The 12,605-nt window shown below is 40.0% G+C and overlaps 1 protein-coding gene and 1 long non-coding RNA gene across 11 annotated transcripts in view; one reads left to right on the top strand and one right to left on the bottom strand.

The window, feature by feature from the left end:
• Positions 1 to 3,357, bottom strand: part of MRPL42 (mitochondrial ribosomal protein L42) — a 66,016-nt gene extending 62,659 nt beyond the window's left edge. For 7 of the 9 annotated variants that reach the window (XR_010932523.1, XR_010932524.1, XM_067697528.1 and 4 more), the window contains exons 1-2: positions 3,282 to 3,318; positions 1,595 to 1,776 (exon numbers count right to left, since the gene is read on the bottom strand). Coding sequence is in view for 7 of the 9 variants with exons in the window: in XM_067697528.1 (XP_067553629.1) it covers positions 1,595 to 1,664 (70 nt within the window). In the remaining 2 variants the exon portion in view is untranslated. Of the gene's footprint in view, positions 1 to 1,594; positions 1,777 to 3,281 lie in introns of all 9 variants that reach the window. The other 2 variants (XM_067697529.1, XM_067697531.1) reach the window with 2 other exon arrangements.
• LOC137202271 (uncharacterized) lies at positions 2,639 to 11,213 on the top strand. 2 transcript variants are annotated; one of them, XR_010932526.1, is made up of 4 exons: positions 2,639 to 3,090; positions 4,026 to 4,057; positions 8,927 to 9,009; positions 9,282 to 11,213. It is a non-coding gene; the product is annotated as an uncharacterized lncRNA (long non-coding RNA). The 2 variants fall into 2 exon arrangements; XR_010932527.1 differs by lacking the exon at positions 2,639 to 3,090 and adding an exon at positions 3,404 to 3,516.
• Positions 11,214 to 12,605: the final 1,392 nt, after the last annotated feature.

Genomic DNA, 12,605 nt, shown 5'->3' with positions numbered 1-12,605 from the left:
TAATAATAAAAATTGTGTAAAACAAGAGGCTTAAGGATGCAAGAAGTTAGGTAGTCATTAATTACTAGGATGACTGAGTGACAATGGAATAATTTTCTGGGGTAGCCCAAATTCATTCTTCACTAATCAGATATTTTGACAACTGCGATTCACTGAGATCCATTCAACAAACTTTTATTTATCACCTATCATGTATGAGAGGCACTGAGGACACTAAAATAGACACTGTACAAATTTACAATCTAGTTGGTAAAGTATACACAGACAATTTTAACTTACCCAGGGGCAGATGAACTGGTTTGCAGATTAACCTGAGTGAGGACAAATTGCTGTTTCAGGACATGAGCTAGGTAAAAACTGATTACGTCTGAGTTCCCATCAGCCTTGAGGCTGAGTTCCTATCAGGGTAAAAGGGAAACTAAGCAGCAGAGGTCTCTCTCCCAATTCTCAACAACAACAACAAAATGCTCCTAGGTAATCAAGAGCTGACTACAGTTTTGTTTTCACTATGATTTTAGTGTATACCTACAGTCTCTTGGCAATCTCCTCCTCTGTTTACTTAATTATACTTTCATTTATACAGCTTTTTACCCTAGTCTTCAAACAACTGTTTTCCTCTTAATTCAATAAAAATGTTCAATTACAAATGGTATTCAATAGGAAACATGAAGGAAGCAATTAAGGTCAGGCAGAGATGTGTAAAAAAAGTTGGCTCACTAAACATGAAAAAGCAAACCTATTGTAGCCTCTAACCGTGTCTTCTTTACAAATGGGAGAATGCAGTTCACAGACAGAGGAAAAGTAAAGTGAAAAGAAGGTTGGTCAGGAAATAAGATTTTAATAGACTATTTATATAGATCAATTTTTGACTATCAAACGTGTTAACAGGCTTTGAAGAAAATATGTGACTACGTTTCTTCAGAAATTACATTTTTTTTTAAATTACACAGAAAAAACACAAAAGAACACACCAAAATAGTAACAATAATCACCCTGTAAGATGGAATTGTAAATTTGCCCTTTGCTAATTTTAGGAACTACTAAAAAAAGCAGTATGTGAAAATATAAATAAAAGTGATTCAAACTAGAAAAAGTTCCTCTTTATCAATCCCTCCCTTGCCCTCGGTTAAATCCCACTTGTGGTCTACAGAGATAACTTATTTGGTTCACATCTTTTACTCTGCATTTATACATATATACACACACACATATATGGTCGATCATCTTTTAAATGCACAATGAGATCATACGATATATACTGTTCTATGACATACTTTTTCCCCCTTCTATACAGAGATCTTTCCACGTTACACTCCTATACAATAGCAGGCATATACAATAACTACATTAAATGTTCTTCAATGAACATGTATTACTATAATATTTGAAAAAGTTTAAAACTTTTTAAACATTGGACTTCCCTGGTGGTCCAGTGGATAAGACTCCATGCTCCCAACGCAGGAGGCCAGAGTTCAATCCCTGGTCAGGGAACTTGATCCCGCATGCATGCCAAAACGAAGATCTGGCACAGCCAAAATAAATTAATAAATATAAAAGAAACAAACACTTTTTAAACATTAAAAAACTCACTTACTTTGAATTGGAAATAAATGTTTCAAGATAGTTCTGCTTGATATAGCCCATTTTACTGCTGCCAACGCCATGGTGAATCAAGATGCTTATCAGGTGGTATGAAAGATGATTTGAAGAGAAACTGCTTTTAAAATCTGCTTCTAAAAAAAAAAAAAATTGCTTCTAGGTATACTATTTTCACCCCTGCATAAGAGATAAAGAAAAATCAGTGCTACCTATGATAAATTAAAGTGACACAATACACTGAACACTACAAAATAGGATCACTGCCGAGAACTACAGTTGCCTAACACAAAACTTTTAAACAACTTTCCATTTCCAGGCAATACAGTACAAAAAGCAACATCATCAAAATGTATAGTAAGATCAGAAACCCAAGAACTATGTCCATTACTATTTATCTTAAATGCAAACTTCTCAACACCTAGTGTAGTTCTTTCCATTCAATGAGTGCTCAGCCAATGTGTAATTACTCTTAGAAACAGTCACTCACACATGCTACACAGAGCATTCTCCTTTCATAAAGCAAATGTGTCGGTGTACAACCTTCCAGGTACCATACACAAGATTTTATTACATCTCTTAAAGGGGTATTCTGTTTCTGATTAAATGAAATATTAAACAAGAAGGCCTAGCCTTGGCTTATTAAATATTGACTTGGAGAAACACATATAAACACCCAAAATCCCAAATAAAATTTCACCCTTTTATATAAGCTTTTTAACTTTCCAAGGTGCTTCCACTACCATTCATTTTACTCTCATCCTAATCATAAGAGGCATCTTTATTTTGATTCATGAAGTAACTAAGGTACAAAATTTAACTAAATTGCTTCCAAGAACTTCAGAGTCAATCCCTTACAAACGGGAAAAGTTTGGGCAAGTCATTAACGAAGCATTCCACGGTAAAATGGGGGGAAACAACCCCAAGCTCCAGGTCTGTTGTGAATAAATGACATACATCACTTGTTTTCAATTGGCCTCGATGACTATTCCCCTCCCACCACCCCCGCACAGTGATAAAAGCTTATTTCATCAGTCTTAGTCGTTGAACTACGCAGGCTGATTCCTTGCACTGTCGGTACATTAGCACTGCCATCCCTGAGTACCTACAGTGTGCCTCCTACACTTTACGACCCATTTTCCTATACATTATATGCTCCTTCACAAGTCTGTGAAGTAGGCGTCTCCATTTAAAACACTAAGAAGCGAGGCTCCGAAAGCTCAAACGGTTTACCTGCCACTTTACTGCTGCTTAATAGGTACTATGGGTGTAACGCAAGCCCACAGCTTCTGACCACGAAATGAGAAACAAAACACTTGAGGGGACGTTAGGTCCCCTCTGTCCGAAACCCAGAGGTCACATTATTCACCCCAGAGAGAGAATTCAGAGGGTAAACCCCCTGGCCCGGAATTCAACGCTGGAGCAATAGCGGACTGCGGAGAGTCTGGGAGGGACTGAGGCTTGAGGAACAGGCTACCAGAACCAGACCCCACGGTAAGCGCGCAGCCACACGCCGGCCCTTCTGCAGGACGGACCGAGTCTGGTAATGCCAGAGGCTTTATCTTGCCGCAAACGACAGGCAGGAGACCTCGACAGCTGCCTATAAACTTTCTGGGCTTGCCCAGCTCTTAGGGACTCCTAGACGGGAGAAGGAGAGGGAACTGGTTACATCAACTGCAACTCACCGCGAGCCCGCCATCTTACCTCAACCCGGGTCCTAAGAGACACCTCTCCACGCGCCTTCCTAGCTCGCGGGGCACTCTGGGAAATGTAGTCTCCGCGGGAAAGAGCCCCGGTTGCCGTGGGTAAGGCGGGGATCCACCCAACGTGCGCCCGCGTTTAGTTCCAGCAGTTTGCCTGCAGCTTTACCGGCGCTACCCAAGAAAACAAATTCACTGCCCCCACACATATCCTTAGAAAGTAACGAACGCTATTTTTTAAAGTTTATACTAATAATTAGAGCAACTTGAGATCCCTCCTTGCATGAGTTAGGTTTCCCAGGGGAAGAGGCATTTCAGAGAAGTACTGAAGCGGGGTGTGGTTGGATTTGACGTTTGAAATGGGGAAGCATGGGACAGGCTTCAACCTATGTTCTGAGAACTGTGCTAACCAGAACAGTTATTCATTATGGGAGGAGGACGTGCAGGATCCTGGACCTCGCCATGTATCTTAGAGGGAAGAAAAGGCCTCTGGGACTGGGCCCTTTCTGTTCTCATTGCCAGCAATGGTCTTCTCTCACTGCTTCTCATGACCACTGACTTAGTTTATGCAGCTCTTGCTCAAATATCATTTCAGAGAGGACCACATCATTAAAATAGCTTCACCCGCCCTTGTCCCATTGCCCTCCTTTATTTTTTTCATAACATTTACCATTATATGACATTATATTTTCATTTGTTTCCTTGTTTAATGTCTGTCTCTTATGCCAGAATTCAAGATCCGTGAAGGCCAAGAGGGACAGGTATGTTCTATACGGTATACAAATCTAATATCTAGAACTGTGCTTGGCCTCATCGTAGGCCTCCAATATTTGTTGAATGAATAAAACAATTAAATAACACTGCATGTATTCAAGATAGTAGGTGATTGACTGATAAAGCCTAGTTTCACCTGGGAATTCCTTTCCTTCATGATCTGCAAAATTTCGGATTTATGTACATTTTTCTTAAAAGGATTCATAGCTTTTAACATGTAATCAAGGGGGTTAATCAATCTCTCAAAAATTTAAGGGCCATAGTCCTGAAGTAGTCCTTAATATCGAAAATAAGTGAATGTAAGTTCACTTACATTCACAGCATAAATTTGGACTGCTGTGATGTCTCTCTTCACTTCCCACAGAATATCAGGCTGGTTCTGCTGCTTATCTTTGCTCCTATGGAAGCTCACATTGAGGACCCATCTCTGTCCTTTCGAATCTTGTCCATCCTTCAAAGCCACCCCGTAGTCTTTCTGGACTATGCTGTAGGGAGAGACAGAGAGAAGAAACATACTTGAATGAACTATCAACTGGACTTGTCAAACATTCACTGTGCAAAGCAGAAGAGGGACGGATCAAAGATGATTCCACAGGACATGTCTTGATGGCTGTGAGTAGAGTGGGGACCACTGACCAACAGGGAGACTCAGTGCAGCCAGGAAAGGTTCACAAAGCTGAGACCAGGAAAGAAGCCAGCCATGTGCATGTGAAAGAGAGCAGAGACAGCTCTAGGCTGAGGGAACAATTTAAAAGTCTAAAAGGGGGTGGAAACAGCTTATCATATGCTGGAGTATGGTGTGGAGGAGAGCAGCAGGAGATGGGGTAAGGTGCAGGTCATGTTGGGCTTTATAGGCCTTGGTGGTAATAACATGGAATTAGGACACAGATTCATTTGTGTAGATGTTATTTTAATACAGTAGGGCAGGGCTTCCCTGGTGGCGCAGTGGTTGAGAGTACGCCTGCCGATGCAGGGGACACGGGTTCATGCCCTTGTCCGGGAAGGTCCCACATGCCGCGGAGCGGCTGGGCCCGTGAGCCATGGCTACTGGGCCTGCCCGTCTGGAGCCTGTGCTCCGCAAAGGGAGAGGCCACAACAGTGAGAGGACCGCGTACTGCAAAAAAAAAAAAAAGCACTAACACAGGGAATTCCCTGGTGGGCCAGTGATTAGGACTCTGCACTTTCACTGCTGTGGCCCCGGGTTCAGTCCCTGGCGGCGTGGGGTGGGGGGGACGAAGATCCAACAAGCTGCGCAGTGTGGCCAAAAAAAAAAGTGCTAACACAGATTTTAAAAACAAAACCCAAGAGATAATCACTGCTAATATTTTGATGTAAAACCTTTCACTTTTGTCTCTTCGTATATCTATATTATGATAATAGCTAACATTTATTGGACACATGATGTGTACTATTTTAAAGCCCTTGGCCAGTGATGGAGCTGAGATGTGAACCAGCCAGCCTGGTTCTCCTTCAGCCCCCCTCTCTTTCACACAAACACATTATATTTAGGTTTTCTTTTATTACAGTTAATATACATGTACAGATAAACATGCATGCACAATAGATTTTCTTTCTTAATATATCTTTTTTCCCACTTAACCGTGTATCATGAACATCTTTCCTCTGAATAGCTTAAATATTGTCAGTTTCAAACTGCAAGGCTCCTAGAGATCATCAGGACTTACTTTAGATTATTAAAGATCCTCACACTATAGTCTAAAGTTATTTCATTATTAGATGCTTTCCTGCGACTCCTAAATTTTAACTTTATTCTACTTTGTTCATTCATTCAACAACTATTTATTGAGCACTTATAAGATGTACCAAACACCAGAGCAACAGTTTATGTCTTCAGAGATTATACATCAAGTGGGGATGACAGATAGTTAATGTATAATTGTGTAATTAATTATTTTATTATCATTGTCCTGAGTGCTCAGAGGGAAAAAAATGCCGCGGAGCATATAACTAGTCTGTTGGTGTCTGACTAGTCTATTAGGGTTAGGAAAGGCTCCCCTGAGGATATGAATTTAAGCAGAAATCTGAAGGAAGGGTAGAAGTTATAAAGATGAAGAGTACAAGAGAGAACAGCCTGAGTGAGGGCCCTAAGGTAGGAAGTAATATGATTCTTACAAGAAACAAAAATAAGGTCAATGTGACTAGAATACAGAGTGCTAGCAAAAACAATGAGGCTGGTGACAAAGGCAGATCTATTTTATATTTTTAAGAACTATTTCACACTTGGCAGGTAATGCTTATAAAGGGCTTTCTGGGAGACCATATATATTTGAAACTTATCCAAAATAACAAGACCCCGTTTTTCTAGTATGCATTGAGTATTGTCCTTAAGAAGTGTTTGTTTTGCCTTGTGAAGATAAATTGCACACCTTTAATTACATTGATAAATAATCTCACCAGGAACTGTGAGAAATTTACAGCAGAAACTGTTATTCCCCTATAGCTATTTCTCCCTTTCTTCCATGTTAATAGAACCCCTAATCTTCTACTGAGTGTATGTCTACTCTGAATTAAAAAATCTACATTTCCCAGCCTCCCTTGCAAGCATAGATGTAGTCATGTGACTAAGTGCTGGCCAATGAAATGTAAGCAAATGTGTCTTGCAGCAGCTTTGCTCTCTTCCTTAAAGATAGCTGGTGGGCACTCTTTGCCCCTTACTCCATCCTTTCTCCAGGAGAGTGGATGTTATGGTCACTATCTTAGAACACTAGCATTTAGAGGGCCTAGACTTAGGAATGATGGAGTAGTCAGCTGGAAGGAGTCTGGGTTTTTGATAACTTTGTGGACCAGAGCTCCTAGTCCCTGCACTTCCTACTTAGGGATTTTTACAAGAGAGAAGTAAACTTTTATCTTGTTTAACTCAGTGTTACTTTGAGCCTCTTTTCTAATAGTGGAACCTAATCCTCACTGAAATGACAGAATGAAAATAGTTCAAATCACAAATGATTCAAGAAAAATATATCTAAAGGATTAGTACTGATTAAAATGTAAGGGCCTTGGACTTCCCTGGTTGCACAGTGGTTAAGAATCTGCCTGCCAATGCAGGGGACACGGGTTCAAGCCCTGGTCTGGGAAGATCCCACACGCTGCGGAGTAACTAAGCCCATGCACCACAACTACTGAGCCTGTGCTCTAGAGCCCGTGAGCCACAACTACTGAACTCGTGTGCCACAACTACTGAAGCCCAAGTGCCTATAGCCTGTGCTCCACAACAAGAGAAGCCACTGCAATGAGAAGCCTGCACACCGCAACCAAGAGTCGCCCCTGGGCAGCAACAAAGACACAACATAGCCAAAAATAAATGAATAAATAAATAAATTTATTTTAAAAAAAGTTGTTTCCTGAAGATGGAAATTTCTTCTTAAAAAAATTTAAAAAATAAAATAAAATAAAATGTAAGGTCCTCCATAACACTGAACATAATATGGAGCACAAGTTATAAACGGCTTTTCCTTCAAAAGCTCTCTTATGAATGCTCCAAGTGGTTTTTACATTTATGTCTTCTCTACCCATAAGATCTTGGGCTTCCTGCATGTAGGTGAACCTTATTTTCCAACTATAGAGCTCACATGTATAGCATAATGTTAAGGAGGCAGTAGAGTGCAGAGGTTAACAAGTAGATTCTGAGAATCTCTGCCTAAATTTGAATCTTGATTCCGTGACTTCCTAGCTATGATATTTGGAGAAATTTATTTTCTTAATATTTTTTAGTCTCAGTTTACTCTTCATAAAAGGGGGAATAATAATTATATTCCCTACTTTATAGAATTATTGGGTAAATAACAGAAGGTAAGTAAAATGCTTTGCAAAGTACCTGACATGTAGTAAGCACTCAATCAATACTAGCAATAATTGTATCTTGTAGGTGCTTAATAAATATTTGTATAATAAATTTTTATGAACATCTGACCCAAAGAGGTTACTTATTTCTTTGGCATTAAAATATATATTTTGACTGTCAGGAATAATCTACTGAATGTAATTAAAAATGAATAAATGGACTTAGTCTAAAATGGACAATAATTATTTCTAGCTTTAAGTTGGCATATCACTTAGTCTCAGAGGAAAGCAAATGACATACTCAAACTGGTATCATTCCAGGAGCAGTAGTGGTATAACCTGGGCTTAGTACCACTGGCTCTTCCTTCCAGGCCAGAAGGGACAAAGAGAGGGAGCAGTAACTGGATCCCAGGAGAGAATCCTGTAGTTGGCTACCTTGAGGAGAGCAGTCATCTGTTGAAGGGCGTAGCCAGCCTGAGGTGACCTTGCCAGGAGCAACCCAGGGTAATAATTAATCTGACTTCCCTATCCTTTCCTTCTCTAATCTCCTGCAAGGGCTTCTCATTGGCCCAAACCAAACAGAAACCAGAGGTGAAGGAACCCCCTCCATATAGTGTAGTCTATTCGAGTCTGCTTCCTGGGCAGAGAGCAGAGTGGACAAGATGAAGAGTGGATTTGGAGGAACAAAAGGGAGGTTCCTGGCACCATGTCAGAATAAGTGTCCTTAGGATGCCTTTGGTATTCTGACTGTAAAGCCAGAGATTGGTTTAGTAATCCAATTGGATGTTATTTAAATATAAACAGCCCATACTGATAGAAAGTGAAAAGAATTCTGAATAGCTTCCAGCAGTAAATACCTTTATTGAATATGTTGATAAATCAAATAAGTGAAACAGCTTGGGTAGGAGGTTAGAAACTCAAATCACACTGAAGATTTAGTAAAATGTATAACGTGAATTTAGGTGACATGGGTGGTGAGACCACTCCATTTGGAGAGTATGGGCTGGAATTCCTATTGGCACAGCAACCATAAAAGAGGGCTCTGTTTCTCCTTTCAGGTCATATAGAAGAAGGTCCTGGAAGACTGCACTTCCAGACCTCACCCTCACAACCAACCTGGAAGGCACCCCAAACTGCTTGCGTAAGTTACCCCAGGTTACTTGGGGGTTACTTGTTTCCTTGGGTGTAAGTGACTTTTAGCTCCATAAAGATTTTGAATTAAATGTAGAAATGATGATGTAAATCAAACCCACCTAGTAATATTATTTTCCAGTTAGCATTGAGAATATAACACACAAACATGTGTATTCTATGTTTATATTTAAGTATTTAGAATATATAAGAGAATTTGGACTGTTAACTTTGCTGTTAGATAGCTTTTTGATTCTAATTTTTAAAAACTTTTTATTACAGAAAATTTCAAACACATACAAATTAGAAAGAAAAGTATAATAAACCACCATGTACCCCTCATTCAGCTTCAACAATTGTCAGCTTATGGGCAATTTTGTTTCATCTATACTCCCACCATTGGGGACTTCCCTGGTGGTGCAGTGGATAAGAATCCGCCTGCCAATGCAGGGGACATGGGGTCGAGCCCTGGTCCGGGAAGATCCCACATGCCGTAGAGCAACTAAGCCCGTGTGCCACAACTACGAAGGCCATGCTCTAGAGCCCGCGAGCCACAACTACTGAGCCCGTGTGCCACAACTACTGAAGCCCGTGCGCCTATAGCCTGTGCTCCACAACAAGAGAAGCCACCGCAGTGAGAGGCACGCGCGCCGCAACCAAGAGTATAGTCTGCTTGCCACAAGTAGAGAAAGCCCGCGTGCAGCAACAAAGACCCAACACAGCCAAAAATAAATAAATAAGTGAATTTATACTCCCACCATGTTCCTTCTCCTATATCATTTTGAAGCAAATTTCAAGTAGCCTATTATTTCATCTATAAATATCCCAGTAAGAAATGCTAAAAGATAAGGCCTCCTTTCTTCAAACATAACCACAATATTACACAACTTAAAAAAAAGATGATGATTATTTAACATCATTAAATATCCAGTCAACATGCAACTTTCCAAATGGCTCATGAATGTCATATTTTCTATTTAGTTTGCTTGTTTGAATCAGATCCAAATTAGATCCACACCTTTCGTTTGCTTAATAACATTTTTAAGTCTCTTTAACTTATAAGTTCCTTCTCCATTTGTCTTTCTCTTTTTTCCTTGTACTTATTTGTTAAAGAAACCAGGTGTTTTTCCTGTAGAGATTCTGACAATCTGGCCTTTGCTGAGTACATTCTGGAGCAAACTTTAACATGTTCCTAAGTCCCTTGTGTTTTCTGTAAGTTGTGATTCCAATTTGAACTTGTCATTAGGTGACTGATTTAGGCTTATGATTCTGTGTTGAAGGGTGTGAAAGAATTATATTGTTTGGAAGCAGTATTACAGTACTTAATAGAAGACTCACTGTATTAGAATTTTTTTTCATTTATAAGAATTATTTAGGTGCTTGGGAATGTTTATCTGTCAAAATTGAAGGGCTGGAAAATAAAATTGAATATGTTAAATTTACAAGTGCAATTTAAAATGTTTAAACGTAGGTAATTTACTTTTATGAAAAATTCCCTTAAAAGAATTTTATTTTAGTTGCTATTCTTATAAACAGAATAATAAGATTTGTAAACTGAATTTGAAAGCTTAAGGAAAGACTAGACTTTACTGTCACTACAGTAAATTGAATGTTAATTAAAAACTAATCTGTGAAATATCTCCTTGTGCAGGAAAACTGCCTCAAAGACACCAAAAATACTCTTGTCAGCATAAAGATGTTTTTGCCCTCCTCTCTCAAAAATTATACTCAAACAACAATGAGAACAAGATGGGAAAGTCAAGAGATGCAGGAATGGCTCCTGACTTAGCAGAGCAGAGGAAAGTTAAGCATGCAGGTTGTACCAAGGCTCAAGTAATTGGTAGCACCATATATTCAGGAAGAGGGAGTGAGGAAGGGGCTGAAAACTGATGGAATATTTGAAGGTCAGTATAAGGTGCAGTTAGACCCAAGACTCCCATACACGCCAGCCCATCCTGGTCAGAAATGGGAATCTGAATCTGAGAAGCTGTAGACTCAGGAACACATACCTGGAGGAGGGTAAGGGAGAAGCGTCCAACAGGAAACTGACCAGGCAAGTCCCCGGGCTCCCTTCCTTGCCCACCTCCAGAATGCCAGCATCCTCTGGTCTGCAGCCTTCCCTGTGACCATATGAAACACCTGATGTCCTCCCAATAAATTCTGTATCTGTTAGTCCGAATCAGCTTCTATGCCTGCACCCAGGAACCCTGACTAAAATAACATTTCACACTTACCTTGTATTAATGTCATTAATATATATTTGCATCCATTCTCTCCCAGGGTAATTCCTTGTCTGGTTTGGCTCATCATTTTCCCTGCAGAAACTAATATTGTGCCTAGCACTTAGCAGGCTTTTACTAACTGTTTATTGAATAACTGAGTGAATAAAACCTTCCCTGTGTCTTACGTATACTCTTCACTGTATCTTATGTGGTATCTCAATTACAGAACTTATCACATCAAATATATTAATTTGTTTAAATGTCTGTCTCCCCTATAAGAACATAAGTTCAAGATCAAAGATCCTATCTTGCTCAATTTAAAAAAAACATCTCCTAGGGAAGGTCTAGTACATAATAGGTAGAGAATGAAGGAAGGCAGGAAGGAGGGGATATGTGCTAAGCATTATGTTACCGCTGGACACACAGCAAATAAGAATATGGGTGGATAAAAAGGCAACATGACATCAGTGACAAGGCAACAAGATGTGAAAATGATGATGTTAGAGAGAGAATATGTATGATGGATCACGGGATATTCAAAGCAACGATGAGATTGTCCATATTGCGGGCTGAGGTTGCCTTTGGGGAACTGGGATAGAAAGTAAGCAGTAGTTTAAGAAAATGTCAGGTGGTTTTGTGATTAGAAGGTGAGAAGAGTAAGTTTTCTAATTGGTGAATTTAAAATAATGAGCTGGGTCCTCTCAGCCTTGTCTCCTTCCCTCCTTTCTTTTTCTCCCCTCCCTCCCTTTTCCCTCTCTTTTCCTTTCTCCCTTCTATTTCTTTCTCTCCTTCTTCCTTCCTTCCTTTTTTTTTTTTTTTTTAAAGCAGTCTGTCTTCTGCTCTCATGCATGCGCATCTGCTCTGTCTTGGCTTAAGGGGCCTGCAGTTGTCTGGCTGTGCTAAGTGACTGGGTGGCTGTGCTTGCAACTGGGGAGCTGGTGGGAGGACTATTAATAAGCCCAAATGACTGCCCACTTAGAACTGTTTTCTCCAATCAGCTTTATTGGTAATGAAGGCAACATTTTGGTCTCCATCTCTTTCAACTGGTTATAATTTCAGGAGTGGAAATTGGGTGTTATTTATTGGCCTCCTCAAAACCCAGCAATCTGGAATACTGAACACGTGGGCCAACTTAAACTCCAACTATCTGGAATATCTAACACTTGGATCAAGAGAATTAGAACAGACAGGAGGAAAGATATGGGTATTGGGCCAAAAGGAATTAGAAAAACAGGAACAAGAAATATAAGTCCACAAATATGTATAAAATAGATAACTAATAAGAACCTGCTGTATAAAAAATAAATAAAATAGGGCTTCCCTGGTGGTGCAGTGGTTGAGAGTCCGCCTGCTGATGCAGGGGACATGGGTTCGTGCCCCAGTC

Source organism: Pseudorca crassidens, chromosome 11 (genome assembly GCF_039906515.1).
Source record: "Pseudorca crassidens isolate mPseCra1 chromosome 11, mPseCra1.hap1, whole genome shotgun sequence".
NCBI lineage: Eukaryota > Metazoa > Chordata > Mammalia > Artiodactyla > Delphinidae > Pseudorca > Pseudorca crassidens.
This window is presented reverse-complemented; position numbering and strand designations above follow the sequence as displayed.